The following is a 27,952-nucleotide window of genomic DNA, read 5'->3' on the forward strand; positions in this document are numbered from 1 at the left end:
ACACACACACACACACACTGACCCATCCCTTCTGCTCTGTCCACCCAACACCTCCCAGTTTCCTCTCTGCATCTATTTCTCTCACCTCTTCTTCTACAATCTGAAATACTTTCCAGAAATTACTTCTGTATTTCTGGACAAATTTCATGTTTTTGGATGCAATTCATTTTAGCTTTCAGCATTCACACGCATTTTCTGCAGGAATTGCATTTTCTACTTTGACCAAAGCCATTCTCTTTATCTGGGGAAAATAGAAAAAGTGTTCAGGCAGTTGAGCAAGGCACCAATTCTCTAGTGTCAGGGGTCCAACTCCCCGAGCACAACAAGGCACTAAATGCCCTCTGGTTTGGAGAGGGAAAGCTGATAATGCTGACAAGCTTTTCTTCCAATGAATGGCCAGAACAGACCCCCTGCTTTTCCCAACACACACACACACACACACTCCCGCACACAAACCAAGTGACAAGTAGCTCATCAAGAAAAATGGCGGACTGGAAATTAGCATTTTGAGTGAGTGCGTCCCCCTAAAGTTGAGGCAGATGATGCATGCTCAATCTGGACAAATGATAATTGATAGAGAGAGAGAAGGAGGGAGGGAGAGGGTGGGAGGTCCTGTCAGCTTGTATCTGAGTAGGTCGGCTTGGACCGAGGGCGCCGGGGGTCAAGAAACAAGAGGTCTCATAGACACACACACACACTGACACTACGCTGCAGTTTCTTTCTCAGCCATTCAGGCTTTGTTATGTGAGAGAATTTAGTGCTCAGCAAACCAGCTCCGTCAGTAACTTCTTGTTGGACTTCATGAAGCTCGATAGAAGGCCTGTGATGAATTTGGGTCATAACAAAATTATTTACAGCTCGTTTTCTTTGGGATTCTTCCGATGACAACAGATTAGTCCAGTGGTTCCCAACCTTTTGTCTTAGGGGACCCCTTTTCTGTCCTTGAGTAAACTGACGACCCCTGACTAAGTGACATATTTTATGGTTATTTCATATTACATTCAATGCAGAACAATAACAGCACAGAACCACTGATAAACTGTCAAATTAACCCAAATTAACGCAATAACTTTGTGTAAAACAAGCAATTTGGATGAATTTTGAGCATTATTTCCTGTGAATATTGCATCAGAAATGAATTTTCCTGAATTTCATTTAGTGAATAAAAAGCTGAAATATAGGCCAACTGTATATTTTTAAAAAAAGTTGTCTTACACCCTTTAAAATCAAGAAGGCCTCGTGAACCCCCTTAAAGCTTGTCTCGTTCGTCTACTTTGTAATTTTGTACAAAAGGTTATGTGGTAATGTACTGATGTAATGTTTAAAGGGATATCAGCAGAGAAAGGAAGGCTGGCAATAATCTAGATTTGACTTATTGTTAACAACCCTACAAAATAAAACAAAGTTCTGCGCGATATAGCTCCATTTTTGTCCAAAAACTATATTAAAACCACATCAGTAAAACACACTGTTGCACGATAGTTGACATATTCCCTCATTGTGATGATTATGGGGGCTGTTGTTTATTTTGAGTCAATCATATGTTCATTGTTATGGAGCTGTAATTGCTCACCAGCCTGTATTAATACGCACATAAAAATAGTCCCCGACAAATGCATTATCTATTCCAGTTTGAGTGACTTTTTCTAAAAACTACAGTGCCCAGCTGTTTTAATAAATTACTGAACCTTTTTTAAAAAACAAACAATATATTTGTGACCTGTTTTTAAAGATTTATGTCCTCAGTAGGAACCAATGGGCTTGGATCTGAGCACTACAGACAGGAAGTTTAAAGTATCGAGAGAACACTTTTTTTGCTTTTTAATGGGATTTGCTTACAATAAGAAAAATATGGAATAACCAGGCTTATCCTTTCATTTCAAATAGCGAAAACGTGCATTTAAAATATTTGTAGTCATGTAACAAATCCATAATTTACATGCATTCACTTGCCAAATTGTTGAATTGTGTGTCTGGTGCTCAAAGTCACTCCATAGTCAATTATGATGGAGTATAATTATAACTCTCCTATAGCAACTTCTTTCTGCAGTATCTATCTTTCTAAAATGGTATTAGTTTCTTCTACAGATAATTGATTTCTTTAAGAGTAAGTTCCCATTGAGACTACCGCGTGTATATATGTGTGTGAGAGAGAGAGAATGTATTAGGTGCAGACACCCGATCCATCCTCCTCTTCCTCTCCTCGCCTAGTCCTACAGAAACACTAAATGAAGCCCCGTGTCCTTTAGATGATCCTCCTTTGATTTAATGCCGAAGGCGCACCAGGAGAACCTGTTGAAAAATCACTTCCCTGGATTTAGTTTTGGACAATAAAACACTGTCCAAACGTAATTAAAAAACCCGCACGGTCCTCCTCTACAAGTCGTTAACCTCTCGTGATACTTTTTAGGAATTGCGCCATAAACCTCGGGGAGTTTTTAATGGGCACAAATCAAATATGGTCCTTGCGTTAATTTAATTAAGGCTCGCCACCAAAATGTCCGGCCTCGGTCCAAATATTTGAGAGGAGCGATACTTTTTCCCCCTCCTCCAAGTTGATTAAAATATGTGATATTTCACATTAGTTTAGTTTTTATGGGCAGTGAGGTAATTCATTGTCAGTAAATGGCTTGTCAGAGTGCTCTGTGAGTGATGTAATGCTATGAAGTCTATCGTTTGAATTGCCCCTACGCCTATTAGAGAAAATCGACTTCTGGGCCCATTATTTGATTATCTTGCAGGAAGTTTGGAGGAGGCCATTGGCATCATGTTATTGGAAGGGATCACATTTTTCAGTTTTACAAGTGGGCTGAGAGTATTAAACCGCTTCTATGCTTTTAAATGTCTGACCGAACAGGCCCCGTATCCTTGGAACATTTTTAGAAACAACACATTTTAACAATAATAATGATGCATCACTTTTACTACTGTTCCTCCTAAATGTAATAATAATAAATAAAATGATTTAAACAATAGATATATTTATATAATCAAAGCTTTTACTTGCACCATATGCTCATGCAACATGCAAACACCTCCCCTTCCAACTCATTTATACCCTTTAATTAAAATATGTCAGGTTCCCATTCGCTGTAAAAGCACTTGAACACGTTCCTCAGGTCCCGTATCAAGGTAGGACCTAAAACCTGGGCCTAATTAACACGCATTTAAAAATACTCATGATGCAAATTACCGTTAACATCAGAACAGGGGTGCAGAGGGGGGAGGGGAGGGGGTAAACGACAAGACGAGATAATTCCACTAATGCATATTTATCTCATGCTAATTGGCGTGCACGGCTAAAGAAAAGCGTGCACTTAATTAATTGACACGGAGGGGGGGTGGAAATGAATTGGAGGCACTCAATCTGGAGAGAGGGAGACAACAACAGGGAGAGAGGGGAGGGAAGAGGGGGTGTGGAGATTCAGCAAGAGGCAAAAACAAAAACAAGTTTGGTTAAATCGTTTTGAGGGGTACCTTTTCTAATTTTTTTCAAAATAAATTACTCATTTTGGAAAAAGCCCCTAGTGTGTCTATTTTATCAATGGGTGTACATTAGAAGAAACTAAAGAATTCAGAAGGAGGCTAAATTAATGTTTTCATCTTGTAACTGCTAAAACGAATTTTCAAAATAAACCAAAATTACTAAAATAAATCCGTATTACAAATTGTCAATACACTATGATTCTATGGCAATATTCCCATAAAACAACTGTTAACTACCAACATCAACTCATAAAGAAAGCCTAATATCACTATTAAGGATCATGGACACTGTAAATCTCTATAGGAATCTCATAGCTATAAAATAAAACACCATAAATTACAATAAGGACACTCTAATATCAAAGAAAGTAATATTATATTTTATATATTGAAGATAAATCACATATTTAAGTCTTTAAATGTCTAATTTTATTAAATAAATCGGGAAATTTTGTAGCCAAGCAATGGCTGAAATGACTTTAGGCTAATTTGGCATTAAAAGCATTGGCCGTGTTTTTCCCCAACAAGTGGGACATGGTGGATTTCCCAAACTGGCCCTTAACGTCTGTCCCGGTTAGTCACTCTGTGTGTCCCTAATGCCAGATTTCAGAGTGGTTTTGTTAACAAAATAGCTGTGTCTGTCCAGCTCGCCCCGTGTAATTTGGTTTGTGTAGTTGGCCCTATGTTATAGGGGCCCTCACACACACACACACACACACACACACACACACACACACTCACACACACACACACGCACACACACACACACTCCCTGTATCTCTCATTCATTTGTTTACGGTCTACCCTCTTTTTAAGGCCAGTGATAGGACGCAGAAGCAGGACCTTTTCACGCCTGCCTCCCTCTCCTCCCTCTCCTCCCTCTCCTCCTCCTCCTCCCTTCCTCCTCTCTCTGCTCCGCCCGCTCCGGAGGCACAAGAATTAAAACCGAAATGTTTTTGAACACACACACACACACACACACACACACACACACACACAACACTCATCCATTTCAAGCCACAGATGGTCTTTTGAATGGAGCGGGGGTTCCCTTGTTGTGTATGTGTGTATGAATGTGGGAGTTTACCCTCGCTTTTAGCCTCCTCCTCCTCCTCCTCCTCCTCCTCCTCTGTGCCCAGGCAGCCGTTTTGCTCCTTCGCTTCTTTCTCTCTTTGTTGCCTCCCAACTTTCTCTTTTGGAAACGTCTTTTGTGTCAAACCCACGGCCACTGACTAACTCTGCCTTCTGCTCATCTCCCCCCATTTTAACCTCACACATCCTGCGCCCAGTGTGTGTGTGTCTATGTATATGTGTGTGTTTCAGAGATAGAGACCATTACTAGTGCAAATATAGACCTAAGCATAGTAATCCTGCCATAAATCTTTAGAAAGATGCCATACAAAGTGCACAACAAAAACATAATACGGTAAATGTTGAGTACAATAGACCCAATATAAGAATATTATAGTAAGTATGTTAAGGGGAAAGAGAAGAAGATGATTTTGATTAGGAAAAAAGTCAGGCTCTTCTCACACAACATATGTAGAAGTAAGCACTGCAATTCGTATATATCCTTAATTCATATGCAATCCATGTAATCGTGAACCAGAAGTATAAAGAGCGATAAACGCAGCGTAGGGAGGAGGTCCGGGTGGACGGGTGGGTCCAAAAACCCACCCAGGAGGCCGCTGTTGGTGCCCCGTGTGAAGTCAACGTTGATTTACTTGTCATGTAACTTCCGTACTTAAGTTACGCCACTTCCAGAGTTATTTTAACCCAAACCACGATCTTTTTCCTAAACCTAACTAAGTAGTCTTTTTATCTAAACCTAACCAAGTTGTTTGCTGTTAAGACGGAATTTTATTTTGAAAAGATTGGGGCAGAAATTAACATGTGCGTCACATGTAGCTGGACATTCGAAGGAAAACATAACTTTTCTTAAGATATCATAGGAACCGTTGTATGAGGATACTTTGGAATATTATAGTTAGTGTCTTTCTAAGGGGAAAGTGAAGAAGACAATTTTTAACTATGAAAAACTACATTGGCAACCACTACATCAGCTGTTTACCCTTTTATTTTGCAAGATATGCCACACACAACAGCAACATTGCAAGACATAATATTTGCACTCAGCTCAGATAATGTGTATACTTGTTGAAATATTCTGTGATATGTACATATATATGTTTAGGTGTATGTGTGTGTGAGGAATTACCATACAGTGGCACAATGTTCTCACTGTATTTTCATGTGGAGGCCCGTGGAGAATCTGGCATCAAGGCAAACACATGCCCACTCAGATTAGTCAGGGTAACACTCCGATAAAGAGGGAAGAAAAATCATTGCTACTGTGTGTCAAATTATAAAATTGACCACCTGTTTCTCACACAAACACTCCCATAACATGTATGATCTTGTATGAATACTCTTAGTGGCAGCAGAGCAGAGCAGCTGTCCTCGTTGGTGGTCCCAGTTATGTGTTGAATTTTTACTCGTATGTAAAATGAAACCCAATCCTATTTGGCGCGCTATTTCCCCGTATAGCGTTGTTTTATAGCAAGTGTCTGCATTCTTTTTGGACATGGGAGTGGGGTAAGGTTTCATTCACTCATGCGGCTGCTTCCTACTTTTTTAGCGGCGCATATTTAAAGAGCCACTTGTAACCGAGCTAAAGGGGGAAGAGCGCGGACACTGTGGCGTTTCTCCGTGTGACTGACTAATTTATCGTCTTTGCTCTCTGTTCGCTCATCCTCGCCTCTCCTCTCCTCTCCCTAGGTGGCTCTGGTAATAAACACACTAGCTGTCTGTCTGTCTTGCCGCCTTGGCAGGTTGAGGCCTACTTAACCAGGCGAAACCGCTGCTCTTTTCTAAGTCCCTTTGAATGCCTCCCTTTGTCGGCGACACGCTACCATGTTAATGTCATGTACCGTAGAAATTGCTGCGGCTATGGCTATTAGCTTCGCCGCTAAAGTACAGAGAGTGACGAGCGAGAGAGAGAGCGAGAGAGGCTGCCACAAAACCCAGCCGGCTTCAAATGCAGACCATAATTGCATTGCTGTGAAGAGGGTTAGCCCTTTTCTCTCCCCCCCACCCACCACCCCTCTCTCTTCTCCTCTCTCCATATCTTTTCCTCAACGATCCCCCCCCCACCACCACCACCTCTCTCTTTCTCTCCCTTTTTGTGTGTGCGATTTGTCCCTTAAGCCGGCGTAACGTCTCGGCCGAGGCCGCAGAATGTGGAGAGCAAATTGGAGGCAGAGCGTGAACAATGGAACATGCATCGCTGCTGGGGCATTCTTCTTCTTTACTGGGAACTGTGGGAGGGGTAGAGGGAGAGAAAGTCATTTTGTAAGGAAACTCCAGTGCAATAGACATCCAGATGTAGACAGCGATACTGGGTTGTACACCATACTCGTAACAAAGCGGCGTTAGTTTGACTTTTACTTGACTTATTTCAGGTATGTTGTTAAATTTAGTTTTGGAAGAATGAGAAGAAAATGCATAATGGCATGGAGGAAACAAACAATAAACATGGGATTAAAAAAAAAAAAAAAAAGTGTGAGGCAGAACGAGGGGTATCAAAGTTAGGACATCATTATTTTTCTTTTGTTTTTCAGGTTCTATATTGCCTGTCGTGCTTACCGCCCATCGCTTCTTTTAGTCCCCCTGAGGGGTATTCAGCCCATGATAAGTTATGGGCCACAGATCTGTGTTTTCTATATGGACTGAGTTTCATTCCTGTGAAGTCAGATCACAGGAGGGGATGGGGAGGGGGCACTACTGACAGGAGGAGATGAGAAGAAACAAGATGACAAGGTAGAGAATATAAATATGGAATATGTACAATGAGGAAAGCTGACAAGAAGAAATGACAGCAGGGAAGCGAAGCACAGAACAGAGCTGAGGAGAACACAGGGGGCACAAAGTCGAAAAAATGAGCAGAGTGGGGGGAAATAAAAGCAGGACCAACTAAACAACACAGGACAGGATAGACCAGATAATATTATCTTCAGCAGTCAACAATTGCTAGCTTGACTTCAGCCGTCTACTTCGGCGCTGAGGCCCTTTGAAGACTCAAAAGAGGCAAAAAAAGCGGCAGATGAGAAAAGAAGTCAAACACAGCACACAGAGGCGAAGAGAAGCAGAACAGCTTGTCTTCAGCGGTGAATAGCAGCGTGTATCGTTCACATTGAGTCAACAGATTAGCGACGGAGGAAGCTTAGCTATTCCTGGCCTCCTCCGTTTGATGTTTCGGGAGGCCTAATTTGATTTTTCACCTCCTATTGTTTCAGCGCTGTGCTCCCCTAATCCACTTTAAAGTGGAGACAGCTTTCATCCATTCCTCTTTCCTCTTTCTTGCCTTCTCCCACTGTTGCTGCGTCCTTTTCTTTTGTTACTCTCATCTCCACAAGTGCTCCACAGGCCCGCGAACATCCCCTAACTTTAGCGGACAACCCTTTAAGGAAACTTTTTATATTTATAAGCAACATTTTACTCTTTTTTGTACATTTTACTACTACTTTTTTTAAACAGAAGTAAGTTTTATCACAATACCATTAATAAATCTTAAGTCTATAATTAGACATATTGTAAATCTCCTCAGGAATATTGTTTGTAGAGACAATCTTAGCTAGACGTTAGCATAAGATTCTACTTAAGGCTTCAATTGACTCTACTAGAGCTGCAGGCAGCGTTAGATGGATATTGTTTCAAGATATTCACCAAAACTTCAAGCTTTCATAACTGAATAAAATCTAAAACATTTTAGCCAGCAAGCTAAGGCTAACAAAGTTAACTAGTGAATGCTCTTGGAGGTTCACAGACACCACGCTTCTATCTTCATGGCATTATCTTCATCTTTAAGTGCATTTCTATGGTCTTCATCGAGGACCACAATGGAAATAAGTCTTAAACTTTGTGTCAACTTATAAATTAGCTAGTTAACTTTCACATTAGAGTTCATGCTAGCCGTAGCAGTGCTTGTTTGTTTTTACCAACTGTTTGGTGGTAAAAGGAAAAGTATACAGCTATAAATAGTTTATTTAACTGACAGCTTTTGATGTATTCTGATATGTATTTGACTTGTCTGTTGACCTTTACAATATTTTGTCAGTTTCTGGGCTTTCCAAGCAATATCAGTTTATCCTCCGTCTCTCCTGCATGACAGCAGAATGACTTTGTCTTAAGTTAGAATACTTTTTGTTGTTGTTTAGCGGGTGTTATATCTCGAATAAATCCTTTAATGGTGCATTGCTGTTGGCTCGTGGACGATATATTACACGTCTCTCATAAATGATCTGGGTTATTACACTGTGGTTGTTGCTCTACGGAGATGACGCTGCCTTGTTGTTGACAGAAAGTGTCCGACAGAGCAACAGTAGCTAATTAGTCATTCCTTCGTTACTTTCAGCTTTTTGCTTTTGTCCCGTTCACTTTGCTATATTACATCCTCCATCTCTTTCATCCCGTATCAAGTGCTAAGAGAGAAAGAAAAGAACAAAATATGATCAAGCCAGCCCTGTGTTCCTCTCAGTCTAACTTCCCCACAGAGTTGAAGTGCTCCAACAGTTCTTGATAGTAATAAAAGCCTTCGGGGTTGGAGGGGTTTTTCGTTTTCTGGCCTTAAAGCGCTCCCCTCCGCCAAGCCACCCCATCCCATTCTCCGCTGCAGGCTGTATTAACCCTGAAGAAAAGCCTCTGGAGAAGCACAAGAATGGTCGGAGAAAAGAAGAGGTGGAAATTGTCACCACAGAGAGACCCCCCCCTTCCCCTCTTCCCTTCCCCTCCTTTTTTCCCCCTCAGTGAAAACAGCGAAATGACCAGCCCCTTGGCTCGGTGACTGCGCTCAGCTTGCTATAAGGGAGCTTAATGCACCCAACCCTCCACCCCATTGTCAACCCCCCCCTCCCGACCCCAAGCTACCCCTTAAAAGGGGGTCGGGGTAGTCCCCCCCCCCTCACCAACACACACATTACCAATGCACACACACAAAAAAACACCAGCCTTGAAAAGAGCCACACACATCAACTCCTTTTGTGTTGGCTTCTCCTCCGAACCATTGACTCACTGCTGCTGCATTTACACCCTCCTCCATCACCTCTACACCATCCCCTCCAGCCTTTTCTCTTCACTCTCCATCCATCCATCCATCCATCCGTCCTTCTCTTCCTCCTCTGCGTGTCCTCTTCCCCCTCCCAAAGTGGTTGGGAAGCCCCACTGGAGAGAGAGGTGGAATAAAAAAGAGTGGGGGTGAATAAAGACAGACAGACTGTCAGTGCATATGCTGGGTGGGTGACTCCACTCCTCTATATTTAAAGAACCATCTGTGATAGTTTTTATTCAAACAAGCAGCATCAATAGAACGTTAAGAGAGCTCCTTTTGTCCCCTCTTCCTTTCTCTTTAAGTTCCCCTGCTTGCAATTTCCATTTCTCCCTCAGTGGTTTTGATTCTCCTCTTGCGCTGTTAATTTGTGAACATATGGGAATGCAATTTTCAGAAAGCTGCTAATGCATTTCTGTTGTGTTGTCTGTGCATCTGAAGTGTTGGCTTTTTCCACTAAAAAATGTAAGGGAAAAAAAAAACGTCACCAATTTCAACTTTAGTGTGGAGCATAAATGTGCTGTAATATCTGCTTTTATACTGCATGTATCAATGTGTGTGTGTGTGTGTGTGCCCGTGTGTGTGATGGATTAGCTCTGTGAGGGGCTCAGCGGTGCACTGATATCTTTGCTCAGCGCTCACAGCATGATACACCAGATACTGGCACGTGCTCGCTCTCTCACACACACACACTTACACACACACACGTATGAGCAGGGATTTGGTGTCCAGCAGCGTGTAGACAACCCAGTGGTGAGCTGTCACTCTGTGTGTGTGAAGCCTTGTTCTTCTAACAGTCCTCTAATCCTTCTAGAGTGGCCCTGATAGGCCTAATGACACACATTGGGACTCTACAGGGTGCTGCACCTGTGCATGTGTGTGTGTGTGTGTGTGTGTGTGTGTGTGTGTGTGTGTGTGTTGGAGCTATTACCACTTGCTGTGACACTTAAACATGATACTTTTTCTTATTTTGAAGTAAACCATTTCTCCTTACAGCATTAAAACTTACTGTATATGTGGCTGTATATTCAACATGGATTTTTTTTTTTTTTAAATGTTCCAAAAAGCAATTTGCTGCTTCATATAAAATATTCTGTAACATAACTCGGAAAGAGCTGCGCTCATAAATGTCAAATGTGACTTTTTCCGGACACTCCAACAACCACAGAATGGTTCGGGCAGCACCCAATTAAATCTCGCAGTGACCCCGTTTTGGGTTCCGCTTCAGAGGGCAGGGAAGTGTCGGCTCCTGGCACCGCAGCAGCAGAGCAGCAGCAGCAGCAACATGTTGGTGACTCTGCCAGCACCGTTCCCAGTTAGAGCTGCAGCACAGCAGACAAAGAAAGTGGTGTGTGTGAGGGTGACATCACCCCACAGAGGATTGTGATCCTCTCCACTCAGCTCTGAGTTCGGAAATGAGCGTCTAGGTCAACTTTTCTGTCATATTTTCTTTTTAAAAAATATTGCAATGATTTTTCATGGTTAACGTCTTTTTTTCTTTTTGTTTTTTAGATATTAGCATTTAAAACTTTTTTTTTTTCGCAACCAATAGATATTTACATGTGCTTGACAGCTGCCATTTTGGACTGAAAACAATTATTGTATTTATAATATTTTATTGTTCAACACAGGCCATTTCAGTAGAATATGACAATAAAATATAAATAATTTTGTTTTACTTTGTACAGCACTTTTTAGGCCGACGTTTTATTGGCATCCGGTAGTTGCATTCAGTCCAAAATGGCGGAAGCGTAGCTTTGCTGCTGGGTGCCGCGCTGCAATGGAACGAACAATTGACTTTCACTACTTGGCAATATACGTTCTTTGTCACTTCCTGAGAGCCTCTTGGCCAGTCTTGGACGCGTAACCATGGTAACCCGTACCAACCTCATGTGACCAAACTATGATTTGTGAGAATCAAAATCTGAACTAATTTTATATTACGCCTAGCAAAGTGACTTACATAAATTGAAGCATTATTGACGTTAAAGAGTTGTCCATCAACGTCTTTTATGAGTGATGTCGGAATTACCACATTGCATCGTGGGATATTAATGCCGCCATGGTATCCAGTATTTGCATACAGAAAAATTTGCAATTGGTGCACTATTAGTTTCATAATAAGGTTTCGGACATACTAAAAAATGGTTGTGTGTGGAAGGAGGCCCTCAAACCGCAAAATCTGATCTGAGATCTGCAAAAACTTGCAAAAGCTCTTGCGAGACTCACTGCCCGATGATCTATCCTAACCTTAGTTATTTGAGGTCAATGCCTAACCTTAACTTTTCAAGATCAATGCCTAACCTTAACAATCTCGTGAGAGTTTCCCCGGTTTAGGGGCTCCCTTCTAGCCACTACTCTAAAAGATCTCCCATGCTGTTTTAGCTTAATAAATACCATCTTAGCATGAAATTTCGGATGCAACCATGGTGTATTTACCATCATGATCACTAAGCAACCTTAGAGAACAGGCTGACACCACTGAAGGAAGTCTTTAGAACAGAAGCCACTGTCTCTCTCCATAGGAAACAGACTCATAAACTAAGAACTACCTGTTAACTGAAACAGGTGGTTTAACTAGTCTAGCCCCTGGCTACCAAGCTAATGGCTTCCTGTACAACACACACACACACACACACACACACACACACACACACACACACACACACACACACACACACTCACACACACACACCAACACAGTCTGACTCTGTCTAAACACACGTTTTGACCCACAGGAAGAAATGTGTATATCTCCCTCAATGACAGGTTCCATCGTATAGCACCGGCTCTCCCAGAGTGTGTGAAACGCAGCGCACTGCTCCCTCTGCTCTCCGTACTTTAATGGCCATTTCCTTTTTCAATCCAACGAACACAATTCAAACATCGCTGAAGTATCTGTGCTGCTGTCACTGTAACAAGATGGTAAACTCTACAAGCACTTCTGTCTGTCTGTATCATCATAGACTGTATATAAAGATAGACGACGCGTCTCCTCTTCCTCCCACTGCTTTTGACGTCATTTGGAGCCAGAGTCTGCACAGTAGTGATCAGGCGCTAGAACCGCGGTATAAAGTCCACCCACCCAAACCACCGTGTACAGCCGCATCTTGTCAGCAAGAGAGACTCACAGCTGTCAATCATGACATCTCACCCCCTTTTTATATCATCAAATAACTAATTAAAACCTTATCAGAAAAAATAACACTTGAACATCAGCGTGATAAGAACTACCTTAAATGACAGAATCCATCTTTGGGAAAAATGTATTTGACTTTTTAGTTTGGCCAACGTCCCATCAACTAACATAGAGGGGGCGGGACTTATGGCCTATGCTGCAACCAGCCACCAGGGGGCGATCCAGATGTTTTGGCTTCACTCTTAAGGCGCTGTCGTGTTGTCCATCCTTATATACAGTGTACGGTCTGTATCAGTCGACCTCACTAATCTTTTTACGTGAAATAAAAACCAGAGAGAGGCAGAAGTGGACAGAAACAAGGGATTTGATTCCTCCATCGGTGCTGTGCTGTTTCTGGCTCTTTATTCAGACAGGGAGAAACTTTCTCTTTTTCTGTACCTCAAACCTCCGTTTGCCTCCCTCTGTCTAAAAAAAATTACACGGGAAGAAAGAAGGAAAAGATAAAACAGCACATGTAACAATCTGTTTGCCTGTGTGTGTGTGTGTGTGTGTGTGTGTGTGTGTGTGTGTGTGTGTGCGTGTGTGTGTGTGTGGTTGTGTGTGTGTGTGTGTGTGTGATGGGAGCAAAGTGAGGTTAGATTATAGGGTCTGGGCTCTGAGAGGGAGGTGGAGGGAGGCGTAGGGGGGTGGCGGCGCAGGGACAGCTAGTGACATGATGGGACTCCTAATGGTCATAATTGGCGGTGGCTTTGACAGCAACTATATGATAGCTGCACAATATACACAACTCTGACTGTGTGTGTGTGTGTGTGTGTGTGTGTGTGTGTGTGTGTGTGTGTGTGTGTTTCTTTAAGAAGAAATTTACACAAAATTGCAGCGAGGTTGTTGAACCGCTTGTTTGCAACCACCGCCTGTTTCTCTCCCTTTCTTTCTTTCTGTGTGTGTGTGTTTGTGTGTGTGTGTGTGTGTGTGTGTGTGTGTGTGTGTGTCAGATATAAATATTGTATAAACACAGTTGAGTTGGCTCCTGACAGGTGTAAAAGGTAGCAGTTAAGATTGCTCCCCTCCTACCTGTTTTTGCTCTTTTTAATGCTGCTTAAACACACACACACACGCACACACACACACACACACACCAATGACAGTGTTGTCGTTTTTTTACAAAAAGCAACCGCTGCCATTTATTGTGACTTCTTCAAAATGGAAATTAAACCTTCAACTGCTCATCCATCCGTCTATCCACCCGTCACCTATTTCACAAATTTACTTTTGTATTTTCAAGTTTACGTCTTAGTTGGTATTTTAGCTGTTAGTGAAGGATGGTTTAATTCTGTAGTTTGTTAAAATCTTTCTTATAAAACTGGATTTTTGGTGTTGATTTATTGAATTATGCAACTTTAATAGTGAATACGACAGTGTGGTAAAAGTGAAAATGACATTAGTAGAACTATTGCACAATACTGACACTGGTTTTATCTTTACAATTGAAGGAATCCTCATAGAAACAGTGGAACAGGTCAGTAGTGATGCAAAGAATAAAAAAGGAGGGGATGCCATTTGATGCATAAAAGTGATAACATCTGCTGTGTAATGCACACCTGGTGGACAGGTGCGTAGGAAAATTAGATAATACAAAAGAAATTCCTGCAAACTTTGTTCATGGATCTACTTCCGTTGGGTCTGATGAAGATCCGTGACCAAAACGAAATGTCGTCTCTCACCTAGAATGAGCTTCACATCCCCAACAAAGGGACTAAAACCACATTTTGTATTTATTCTAGCTGCATTGGTTTATTTTTTATCATACTGAGATTTCCCTCAGAGTCAATAGTGGGAAATGAGGGATGCATCATTCCGACTTTTTCAGTCTCGATACCGATAGCGATACCTTGGCATTGGGTATTATTCCTCGCTATGTGGAAGTGACTGGGATCATTCTTTTATGTGTAAGGAAACATCAGGCTTTCCTAACTTTGTAAAACAAAATGAAACAAATAAATACATAGATATAAATTTACTGAATCGTTGTTTATTATTAAAATAATAAATCATACGCCAGCAAATTGGTATAAATCTTCAACATTAGATTGCCAACCTTTTTAATGCATCAACAAATCGGTAAAAATTTCAACAGGAATTAAAATTTCAGTATATAATGTATATAGTATATAAACATAGAATTGAATTTAATAGATCGGCCCATTGTCACCGATATCCGATCCAGCTATTTGAGTCGGTATCTGCCTGATTTCCGATCCGGTATCGGTGCATCCCTAATTTTTTTTTGCATTTTCGAGACTCAACAGTGAAAGAGTGAAAGTCCTAGATAGAGAGACACAGAGAGAGAGCCTGGCAATCAAAACAGCAGATGATCTCTTGCACCTGAACGAGCAGCAGCGCTCTGTGTGTGTGTGTGAGCCAAAACGCTCCCTCTGATCTCGGTTCAAAGGCGGCAGGGAAGAGGCTCAAAGCATTGTGGGTCCAGGGGAGAGATGGAGGGAAGGAGGTAAAAGAAGGAACGGGGGAATGACACAAAGAAAAAGTCAAGGAGAGTAAAGGAGATAGATGCAGCAAAGATTCCCCAGGGCTGGCAAATCATTCAGAGCACAGATGGATATGTGGGTTCAAAAGACTCTTTTTGATCAGCATGTCGTATCTCAAATTTCATCTTGTTTTAGTGCGCTTGACCTCTGATATCTAGCCCAGTCGCACAGCAGTTTGTGAAATAGTCATGAAATTTAATGTATTGATTTATGTATAGTACATAGACACAAATTTCCCTGGTGGTCAGCACGAAATCAGTTCTTATGTAATCCACTTAACTGTGTACCGGGAAGAATAAAAAGCAACAAATGCCGCGTAGGGAGGAGGTTGGGGTGGATAGGTGGGTCTAAAAACACCGGACCAGGAGGCCGCTGTTGGTGCCCCGTGTGAAGTCAACATTGATTTATTCGTCACGTAACTTCTTAAGTTACACCACTTACGGAGTTATGTTAAGCCAAACCAGGATCTTTTCCCTAAACCTAACTAAGTAGTTTTGTTGCCTAAACCCTCACTAAGTCGATCTTTTCATAAACCTAACTAAGTAGTTTTATTTTTAAAAGACTGGAGCAGAAATTGACATTCTGGACATTCGTAGGAAAACGGATCAAAAGTACATTGTTGAATGTCGTGCTAAACGTCCATGTACATAAATCAATACATTCAATTTCGAGACTATTTCAGGAATGCAGTGAGACTTTGTTAGATATTTTATTTTTGGCAAGTATAGCAGTTGTTTTATAGTCTTGAGATCATTCTAAATTCTTGATGAGATTAGTCTGAAATAGCAATTAGAGAAGGAAATGTCCAGTCAGATGAGTTTTCCTACATTACAAATATATAAACCAGATTTTACTTTTTCGACATCCCAAAACAAAGATTCCTCCTCTGCTAGATCTCAATTTGAAGTCAGCTTTGAAGAGCATCACAAAAGAGCATTAGTGGAAGAATTAGTGCCATTGAAAGTCAATGGGGGTAAGATAAGCTGTGATACTATTAGAGAGACAAACCCTTGAAAGTTAAGGCCTTAAATTCAGAAACAGTGCTGTTACCCTACTGTGTGTGTGTGCATGTGTGTGTGCATGTGTGTGTGTGCATGTGTGTGTGTGAGAGAGAGGAAGAGTCTGATGGTCTTAACAGTAAAACTAATAGTGGATGACTGCCTTAGCTGGAGGCTCACTTCTCTGTGAAGTTTCCAGCTGCTTTCAAAAGACACGCACAGCACACACTGAAAACTTCTCTCTCTCACACACACACACACACACACACACACATACACACACACATACACACTTTTGGGAAAGTCAAACATAAAGCCATAGAGGTTGGATTTAAAAAAAAAAAAAAGTAAAAGTAGAACAGGAAGAAGATCATGTGGTGAAATGGCGTGATGTAAATCTTGTTTTTTCTCATCGGTGTGAGTCATCTTCGCTTCCAGAGATCTCGTTATGATGGATGGATTAGAGGGAGAAGGGGAGACGCAAGGGAAAACAATTTGGAGAAATTTACGCCTTAGTTCGCTGCAGCTTGTAGTCGAGTATTGCGATGTTTTACGAGCCGCTGTCTGAGTCCATTTCCTCTCATTTTATTTCATTTAGGCTTATGGTTTCTTTAACTTATAGTTTATTTTGAAAAGACACTCAGCATCAAATACTGCGTCACTCATGTCTGTGTAGCTGTCGTTGTGTTGTTTGTCTTGGTCGTAAAGTCGGAGCTGTAAAGGTTAAATGCACAGTTGGCCACTAAAACATGCAGACAGTCCTTTGGTGTGTGTGTGTGTGTGTCACCACTGGTCAAGGTTTCTGTCTTTGTCTGGCTGGGGGGGGCGAGGGAGGGGGGGCGGCTGGACACCAGTCTTCTCTTCCTTCCCCCTGCGCACACACACACACACACACACACACACACACACACACACACACACACACACACACACGGACAGGTTGGGTCTGTTTTTGTGGGAGGAAGGTGTCACGGGTCAGCGGTAAAAGGCCAGGCCTGCTTTTTCATTGGTCGACCCCTACTTCCTACTTCCTGGATGACCCGGCGCCATCTGGGGAAGTGATTGGTTGAGGAGAAGAAGAAGAAGAAGAAGAAGAAGCCTCTCGAGTGAGGTTGAGCGGGGTTGCCACGGGTTACCCCTCTGAGGCCTGTCACTCCAATGAGTCGTAGAGCCGCTGCTAATGATCAAACCAGCCAAGTCACGAACATTTTCACCTTCCTGCGTTTCAAAGCTTTTCAATCTGTCCGTGGGATTTTGAGGCTAAATGAAACAGAAAACGTGAAAGAAAATTACATTTAAATAAAAAGTAATTAAAATGGAGAAAATTAGGAGAGGAGGGGAGGATGAGGATGGGAGAGGAAGAGAGGGAAGGACGAGAAGAAAGCAGGGAAGGAAAGAAAATGAAAGGAAAGGAAGACAGAAGAGAGGAGAGGGAATAAGGATAGGAGGTAAAGAGGGGTAAGGAGAGAGGAAAGGAAAATATGACAGAAGAGAGAAGATATGAAATGAAGATAGAGAGGAAGGAGGGGAGGAAAACCGGAGAGGAAAGGAAATGAGGACAGAACAGAGGAGATGAGAAAACAGGAGAGGAAAGGAAAATAGGCCTGAAGATAGGAGAGGAAAAAACAGGAGAGCAAAGGAAATGAGGACACGAGAGGAGAGGACAAGAGAGGAGAAGATATGAAATAAAGATAGGAGAGGAAGGAGGGAAGGAGAGGAAAGGACAGTAAGACATGAGAGGAGAGGAGAGAAAATAAGGATAGGAGATGAAGGAGGGAAAGAGAGGAGAAGAGAAAACAGGAGAGGAAAGGAAATGAGGACAGAAGAGAGGAGAGGAGATAAAATAAGGATAGGTGAGGAAGGAGGGAAAGAGGGAGGAGGAGGGAAGAAAACAGAAGAGGAAAAGGAAATGAGGACTCAAGAAAGGAGCAGACATGAAGACACAAGAGAGGAGAAGATATGAAATAAAGGTAGTAGTGGAAGAGGGGAAGGAGATGAGATTAGAAAACAGGGGAGGAAAGGAAAAGAGGACAGAAGATAGGAGAGGAAATGAGGACACAAGAGAGGAGAAGAGATGTAATAAAGATAGGAGAGGAAGAAGGGAAGGAGAGGAAAGGAAATGAGAGAGGACATATTTCCTTCATATCTATCAATTTTCCCTTTCTGTCATCTACCAACCTTCCTTCCCTCTTTTCACCCTTCTCCCTTCATCCATGTATCCTACATTTCCACATGCCTCCTTCCTCCCTCCTTCCTTTGTCCTCACCTCTTTTCACCCCTCCCTCCCTCCCCTCTCTCTCTCTTTACACTCCTCTACCTCCTTCCTCTGCCCTTCTCTCCCAGTCTCTCCTGTTTATGAAGGTAAATTTATAGGTCTACCAGGAGCTGTTAGCTGGAGGTGGCCTCCGCCGCTCAAACCACAACAAGGCTTCAGCCTCCACATGGAGCAGAAACAGCATACTGGGCATACTGGGTTATTTCCATCAGCACACATTACACACGGCGGTACACTCACACCTCCCATTATCTGCTAATGAGCATCCCTGTTTTCCCCCGTCGGATCCCCCCCCTCCTCGCTCCATCATACTCCTGATGAGTGGTCGGCTTGTGTTTCTTCTTCTTCTTACTTTATATTGCTCCATCTAGCATTTGTTTTTTATTGGTCTACAAGGAGCAGTTAGCCGGTGGTGGGCTCCACTTTTTAACCAGCACATGTGTGGTACAGTTTTTCACACACTCAGTACATAGTTATATCATTGATGTAGTGTGTCCTCCCTGCCGTGCATTTGTCTTGTTTGATGCTTTACTTTAAATAAACTGGAACCGAATGTAGTGAAAGATGTCAAAATAACAAGACATGATGATGATGATGAATTTATTTTTAAATTAAATTAGTTCCTTAGTTTCTTTTTGAGCTTTTTTTTTTTTTTTAAATGAAGAGAACCGTCTCTCCTGTCTGCTTGAATCACGTCATGACGGAGAGAGTTGTGTTCCTGTCATAACAAAAGGCTGTTCACTCTTTGGTGGTCTGATCCCTCGTCCCACATTAGACAGTCAATTAGACACAGAATGGAGCAAGTTTACTGGATAATAAAGGGTAAAGCTCGTCATTCACACACTGGAACACAATTGCGTAGACTATGTGTATGTATATATATATATATATATATATACAGTATACATAGTACCCTTTAGCTGAATATAGATTAAAGTCATTAAAGTAGCTGCAGTGTGTTTTAATTATCTGAGGATACATATTGTTTATTCATACATTTTTAAATGACGCAGTATTAATGAAACCAGAAAGAGATTGATCTAATCACACACATAGAACAGAAATGCAAATGAAAGGGTTAATAATAAAAGAATATACATCAAAAACAAAAACAGTTTGTTTTTGTTTTCATAAAACCTCGATAAAAGACAAAAGACAAACAAAAGTACATTTATATAAGTTTTCTTTTAACTTTTTATTGTTTTATTCAAAAACAGAAACACAACTCTGTAACAAGTACTAACAAATAATAGAAATGTACGCATGCATTTAACTCATCCTAGTATTAGGCGCAGCAGGCAGCTACTACGTATATAGCACCCCGGGGAGCAGTTTGGGGGTCCAGTTCCTTGCCCAAGGGCACCCCGGCAGTGCCCAAGAGGTGAACTGGAAACCCTCCGGTTCCCAAGCCAAGCCAATGACTATGACTTGCCCCAAACTGCATGTGATTATCATAAAGTGGGCATGTCTGTAAAGGGGAGACTCGTGGGTACCCATAGAACCCATTTACATTCACATATCTGGCGGTCAGAGGTCAAGGAACCCCTTTGAAAATGGCCATGACCGTTTTTCCTCGCCAAAATGTAGCGCAACTTTGAAGCGTTATTTAGCCTCCTTCACGACACGCTGGTATGACGATGTATGAGTATGATGCTCGTTTCTAGTTCCATATGATACCAGTATCTTCACTCTAGCTTTAATACTGAGCCCGCTACAACCTCCGAAATATTGCTTGATTGCGTTAAATGAATTTGCGTTAACGCGTTATTATCGCGTTAACTTTGACAGCCCTAATAACCAACTTATTTGGCATACAAAAAGGAGGTGAAGGGTAAAATTATTACCCAAACTGTCTGTTGTAAACATACTTCAACATTTACCAAACACATCTCGTGCTTTTTTGCACCATCTGACTTCTTTATAGCGATGTTGTCATGTTCTCCGATTTCAGCATTTTTGTGGGGGATTTCCAACCGTTTTATTAGAACTGATCGAAATAATGGACAAAATATGAATATTCAAGTTCTGAGAATTACTTAAAAGTGAAGTGATCTGTTTGTTTTGTGGACATGTTTCTAATTGTCTCTCTTCTCTTTCTCTGGTGCCGTGTGCTGCCCGTTTCCACCTCCTTCATCTCGTCGACTTCAGGTAAGTCAAATTTCTGTCTTTCACACATATTCAAACACAACCTGAAGACACCCGATGGTGAGTTCACGGGAGGGAGAGAGAGCATGGTGATGGAATAGAGGGGGGGATGGAGAGGGGGAGCGGTGGGTTTAGGGGTAAAGTGGGGGGGTTCAGACTTTTATGAAGTCACGATGAGAAATGACCTCGACTTGTGTGGCTGGCTGTTAAAACGGTCCCGGGCCATTCAGCAGAGTATCAGTCAGCCACTGCTAGCCTCACACTCACCCCTAATGATAATAGCTCTTAGTAGACACACACACACACACACGCACACACACACGCAGATCTCATTCACAGGTTAAGCTCATGTTGTTATTCGGAGTGACTTAACATTAGCGCCTCAGTAGCTCCAATTAGTGGATCACAAACATCAGAGGCGATGGAAAATAAGGAGTGTTGCTGCCCGAGTACATTACTGTGACCACTGGAATGCAAATCATACACACACTCTTTTGGATGCATCTAATCTGTGTTTGTCCACACATCTCTCCTCTTTCTCTTTCTGACTTTGACTATTTTTGTTTCTTTTAATCGTCTAGCTCTCATTCTCTCTCTCTCACACACACACACACACACACACACACACAGCGGCTGTAATTCCTCAGGGTGGCAGTAGTCGTGTCAGAGGTTTTTACTGATCGCTTGTCGTCTGGTGGGACCAAGGTGACATTTCCTCTTACGACCCTAAATGTGAGACATAGTGTGCGTGTGTGCGTGTGTGCGTGCGCGTGTGTGTGTGTGTGTGTGTGTGTGTGTGTGTGTGTGTGTCCCTCTTTAGATAATGAGGGGTCTATATTCAGGGTTGGCAGCGTATTAAATATGTAACAGCAGATTGGAAATGGTGGACAGAGGTGGCTGTCAGACACACAAATAGACGCACACACTCACAGTTGAGGTGTTGACATGACTTCTTTCTTTCTTTCTTTCATTCTTTCTTTCTTTCTATCTTTCTTTCTGTCTGTTTTTCTTTCTTTCTGTTTTTCTTTCTGTTTTGCTTTCTATCTTTCTTTCTGTCTGTTTTTCCCTCTTTCTTTCTTTCTTTTTCTTTCTTTCTTTCTTTCTTTCTTTCTTTCTTTTTGTCTTTCTTTCTCTTTCTTTCTTTCTTGCTTTCTTTCTTTCTTTCTTTCTCTCTCTCTCAGTCCACTCCCTCCCTCTCTTCTGTCTGTCTCAATTGTTTTGTCTTCCTCGTAGACAGACAGGTGTTTGGCTGGTCCTGCAGTAATGAGTCACATAGATTTTATGAATGAGGGGTTAAAGGGGAAGTAGATGGTTCTGATTCCTGCTGGTCTTCCTCTCATCCCTCCAGCTTGTCCGTAGACACACCCATAAACCAAAGTCTATGCATTTGTTTGCACTTTCTCTCAACTTCAAAACCAGAAAATGTCCCTCAGATCCATTTTAAATTTGAATAACTTTACTATGATAATCACTTAAATATCAGCAGTGAAACCTCTTCCTGATTGAAGAGATATTTTGAGCTCTCAACATTCCCAGTGGTTTCCCAGCTCATGCAAACCTTGGTGGACTGTTATTTGGTTGCTAGGATGACTTCACAGCTATTCCCCAGCTGTGGTCATGCAGGACACACACACACACACATAAAACACGCACACTACTAGGCAGTTTGTACCATTCAATAGGGGTTCCCACCCTCTCTTATCCTCAAAAGATGCCCACCGTAAAGACCCCAATCTATCTCTCTTTGTTTTTTCTTTCTCTGCTTCTTCTTCTCTCTCTCTTTCCTCGCCCTCCAGCCTTTTATCACCTCTGTCTTTATTCTCTCATTTTCTCTTTACCTCTGCCAAGATTGATTTCCTTTCTCACTATCTCACGCGGCCCTCTCCTGCGCTCTCCGATACAGTCAGCGTAGCTTGCTAATATGCACACTAACACACACACACACATGCGTGCACACACACTTTTGAGAATCACAGTAATGGGATTAGAAGGGTCTGCTGAAATATTGAAGAGTCCCAATGCAAATAATGAATAGGCTGGCAATGCATCTGGATAAGTGTGTATGTGCGTGTGTGTGTGTTATTAGCAGCATGTAATGTATGGTTCACAAGTGTGGCTTCGCGATGCAGTTAGCACGGCCTGGAGGCACAAAGAGGTACCAAGCTCACACACATAAACACACACTGACACATGAACACAGACACACACATAAGGGTTTTAACACTGCTCTTCATCACCCAGCACTCTGTCTGTTCACCCCACAATGACACCCCACTTACATCTGTCTTACAGCAAGAGAAGGGGAGTAACGCCTTTGTGATGTGTGTGTGTGTGTGTGTGTAGGTGTGTGTGTCTTCATGCATGTGAGCAAAGTATGTGTGCAAATGTGACTATGTAAGTGTGTGTGTGTGTGTGTGTGTATCCTACCAGTGTCTAAGGTTGCTGGCTGAATGGAGGAGAAAATTAGACCTGATATGATAGTCACGCTTCACACTGTCAGTGTGTGTGTATCTGTGTGTGTGTGAGTGTGTGTGATGACGGTCACTGGAGCCAGTAGTACACAAAGACGGCGGAATATCAACAAGGTCTTGATAGTACAGGCAGAATGACGAGGCCCAGATATAAGAAAGCACTTGAGATAGCGAGAATTGTCGAGTTTTGTTGTTTGCTGATATGAATTTGTAATTCCTGTTCCTGAGATTAAAGAAAAAATATGCTGAAAGATGCAAAAGTGGAACAAAACACACTTACATGAGCCGCTGTTATCAAATCTTTGCTATCCTGCATTGCCTTGTTCAAATACATGTCAAATACAATCTGGAGATTGATAGCACTCTCATGTCAGTATGCTAAATATGTGGCTGGAACCAGCAGACAGTTAGCCTAGCTTAGCATAAAGACTGGAAGCAGAGGGGAACAGCTACCCTGGCTCTGTCTAAAGAGAACAAAACCCACCTATCAGCACCTCTAAAGCTCATTAATTAACACGTTACTGTATAATTTGATTAATCTGTACAAAAACTGAAGTGTAAAAACAAAAAGTTTGGGTTTTAAGAGGGTTATGTGCTGGAACTATTTCTTGTCTGGAGGCTAAATTACGAATCCTGCTATAATGACCGGCCCTACTCTGCCCTGATTGGCTAGTGGTTGCTGCCTTCATTGGTTGGATTGGTTAGGTTTAGGTAAGAATATCATGGTAAGCCAATCAGAGGCAGAGTAGGGCGGGTCATACCGTCGTTATAGTAGGATTTGTAATATCGCTCTATGGAGGCAGTGACTTTCTGGAGTTTTGTCGTCACCATGGCATTGCTAGGCAACCGGTGGAGACTTCAAGAAGTCACTGCAGCTCGGACAAAAAATGTTGGCATTCCGATTTTTTAACCTTTGGACAGAGCCAGGCTAGCTGCGTCCCCAATTTATTTATGCTAAGTTAAGTTTGCCCGCTGACTCCATCTTTATATTCCCGTACAGACTTGAGTGGTACCAATCATCTCATCTAACTCTTAGCAAAAATTATCAAAATGCTGAACTATTTCTTCAAAAAAAATTTAAAAGTAGCTGCCGATGAGAAGATAGAAATACAATCCAGGTGGTCAATTTTGGGTAATAAGATGTTAAAACTAAAAAAAAACTAGTTACATCACAAATGAATCGATCTAGAATGTGCAATTGCATGGACTAAACTGACATTGCATTGCGGCAAAAGTTGAGTTGATTATATGTTGATTAAATAAACAAGTTTTCTTGCAGCAGTGCTACTAGGTGCTATTGTATCCTTTACCTTTAAGGTCTTATCTTTTACAGCACTGGTGTGCTTTAATGAGTCTCAGTCCCTGGTTGACACTAAATCCACTCACTTTCAGTCCCAGGATGAAGAAGCTGCAGAAGCTTTGGTCAAGTCCATCACCATTTCTCTCTGTCTCCTTAGATTAGACTGTTGGGAGCAGCCGGAGACACAATCCAGAGCTGGTATAATGACCTTCTGGCTGTTATCAACTCAGTCTTAATGTTAAATGAGACAGGAGAATGGACCTGAGCAGTCAGTGGTTAGCCAAATGGCCACAGCGTCTAAGCAGCACAGACAACACTGTGTTAGAGGATGGAGAGGCGGAGAGTGGAGGATAAACATAGAGGGAGAGGGAAACAGGTAAACGAAAGCTTGGGAAGTGTCTGCAACCTCGTTCTCAAAGACTACATATTATAGAAATGGACAGAGATAATCAACACAAGGAAAGTTATCATGGCAAGTATAGTCTTTTTCAAAGGCAAATCAAGTTTCTTCAATAGAAAACAGAGGCTTATACCTTCTAGTATATAATAACCAAAGAAATAGAATAGGACTAGAACGGACATTCAAATCAACGTAGCAGGATGGTCAGAGCGGTGGTGGTCATGGTGGTCCCTCCGCATCACTCCTCACTTCTACTCCCCACAAGCTACCTCGCTAATTAGCCAGCCATCCATCTCTGGAGTTGCGTCCATTCTCTTCCCAGCGAGCTGCGACCACACTTTTCAGCCCCACTGACATGTGTTGTCGCCATAACAACTAACAACAGTCACCATTTTCTTTTGTACTAGTCAAATGACCACGGAAAACAGTTCACCGTGTACACAAGTGTACACACGTTGTAAAAATGAGTAATTTAGTCTTGCCTCGAGTGAGGAAATGAGCTAGTAAACCTGTTTGTGGCTGAAACGCATTGCAGATGGCAAGTCTAAGTGTCAAGTGTCGTTGGTTCAAGTGGAATTCTGTGATGGATCTACGCTTGCGACGTGTTTCAGCTGCATATGTCTGCACGTAGGGTAAAAAATCCAAAGGTAGAAACCATAAATTCTTATGATAATCCTTGGGGTGAGTATTTGAGACTCAAAAGATAAATCGATTGTGTGTCTTTACTTCCCTTCATCGCTGAGGTTTCTCATTATTATGATCAGTTTGTAGTCAACCACTGCTCAGTAAGTGTTATCCCAGTGACTAATTCATTTAAATTCAGCCGTAATCCCACCCAACTGGATGAGAGGTCGTGACTGACAGGTGTTTGAGCCAATAGCGTGCAGGTGTAAATCCCTCCCTCAGGAATAGAGCAGTCCTAATCAAGCCCTTGTAATACACTAGTTCCCGTTAGCTCCCAGGGGCTAATTAGCATTCTAATTACTGATTGCAAATGAGAGGTGCGTTGATTGTGTTCCGCCTGTGAGTGGAGAGCCTCGAGAGAGGGAGACGCTCTCACACACACACACATAAACATGTCCACATATGCATCTCACACACGTACACACTGTCATACTCGCACACACACTGAGTGATCATCGTTAAGAGGCTTATCATGCTCTTGTTCCTCTGCGCATTTCCAGTCCCCTCTCATCTACGGTGTCTCATTAGGATCATAATGCAGTACATATACACACTGGTGGAACACGCACACACACCTACGGCGGTGAACATTAAAGATGGTAATAAAGAAACAAACATAAAACATTATATACTGCCAAAGTGTTGCTGTTGTTCCTACCAATTAACACAGCGCTGATTTACTGCTCGGGGGGAGGAACACACACTTACGAAACCACAAATGCGTCACACACAAATACACACTAATGCATGTATACGTGTGTGAAAAATCAAGTTTGGCGAGGCAAAAGGGTGGACTGAGGGGGCACGAATAATAAAGGAATAATTCCGTATTACAGTACAACTATAATATGTCCATGTTTGCTTGTATAGTTGTGTGTTTGTGAATAGGAGAGGCAGAGACAGTGTGGGGGGGAGTAGATAAGAGCGAACTCACCAACAGCCAATCATCATGTTATGCTGCTCAGTTAGGTGCTTTAACAAGGCTCCTCTAAGCTGCACTTCAGTCCAGTGTCTGTGCGAGTGTGTGTGTGTGTGTTTGTGTGTCTGTGTGAAAGAAACACCTCTGCGCTGTGTTTTGATTGCTGCAGACAATCGTAGCTACTTGTTTTTCTCCCACTCGTGTTGCTTTCCCCGTATCACCCTCATGCTGACTGAGGTATCTCTAAAAAAGAAACATAACACTTCTATTCAAATTTTGCCTCCATGTACTTTTGGATTTAAGCTTAAGCTTTATTTCTATTGTCACATACATATACATACATGCATACATGAAATTTGACGTCTGCATTTAACCCATCATATACATTTTAGGGGTGATGGGCTTCTGTAAAGTGCCCGGGGGGGAGCAACTTGGCGTTCAGTGTCTCGCTCAAGGACACTTGGACATGCAGACAGTAGGAACCGGGGATCAAAGGACAACCCGCTCTATCACCTGAGCCACAGCCGCCCGCTAAGTAGTGATCGGGTTAGGGTCACCCATAATGAATCAAATGATCTACTTCTTCTCCTTTTTATTCCAAACAATCTTTTGTTACATAAAGGGACACAAAAACCCTGAATTTCCCATTTTCTTTGAATATAAGTGTAAAATGCACAAAAGGGTGTTTCCAGGATCTACCAAACACCAGAGTTACAGAAAACTGTAATGAATTACATGCTACACAAGCGTATATTGGATTTGCCATCTGTTGTGTGTTAGTCAGGGAAGATTTGCAAATACATATTAAAAAACACAAATAAAAAGAAAGGTCCTGATATTATTTTCATGCTGTATTCTAACTTAATGTTTATAAATGATTGTGTGATGTTTTCATATATTTTTTTTATTATATTTTGCACTGTAAATACCAGTGGTGCAACGGTTCAACAAGCCCACAGTTTGGCTTATATTGCACTTTTTGTGTCACGTTTTCGGTTTGATTTGTTTCGCACATTAGGAAGAAGAAAAATAAAACCCTTTCCAATGTGTTTGAATTCCAAAATATATAGATAGATTGATTGATTGATAGTAATGACATAGTTCTCTATTGTATGAAGCCATAACACTGATTTTATACATGAAATAAGGCAGGTTACTTAATGGTCAAGTAGGGTAATTGCCTTTTTCTCTGTCTCTGGCACCTCATCAAATAATTAGCAGGCATTTAATTAATAACGTTGCAACGGTTCAATGAGCCCACGGTTCAGTTTGTACGTCATTGAACAGTTTGGTTTTCATTGTTCAGGTTTGCATCCCAAGTGAATACATGTTGTGTTTCAAATATGTATCGCTTTACAAATATTTTGAATCAATTTGAGATAATAACTTGTTCAATTATTGTGAATATTCTTTATTTTTCATCCTGTTATCATGAGCTGCTGCAAAGACACCAGTTCATAGGAATCATTTAGGAGCTAGTCAGTTTGTA

The 27,952-nt window shown here is 41.8% G+C and overlaps 1 protein-coding gene across 8 annotated transcripts in view; it reads left to right on the forward strand.

Moving 5' to 3' along the window:
- rnf220a (ring finger protein 220a) overlaps positions 1 to 27,952 on the forward strand; it is a 203,637-nt gene that overhangs the window by 52,329 nt on the left and 123,356 nt on the right. The window contains exon 3 of one of the 8 annotated variants that reach the window (XM_074650281.1): positions 20,693 to 20,749. The exons of the other annotated variants lie outside the window; for them this stretch is intronic. Coding sequence (XP_074506382.1) covers positions 20,693 to 20,749 — 57 coding nt within the window. The remainder of the gene's footprint in view (positions 1 to 20,692; positions 20,750 to 27,952) is intronic. 8 annotated transcript variants of the gene reach the window in all.

The sequence above is a fragment of the Sebastes fasciatus genome, chromosome 11 (assembly GCF_043250625.1).
Source record: "Sebastes fasciatus isolate fSebFas1 chromosome 11, fSebFas1.pri, whole genome shotgun sequence".
NCBI classification, from domain to species: domain Eukaryota; kingdom Metazoa; phylum Chordata; class Actinopteri; order Perciformes; family Sebastidae; genus Sebastes; species Sebastes fasciatus.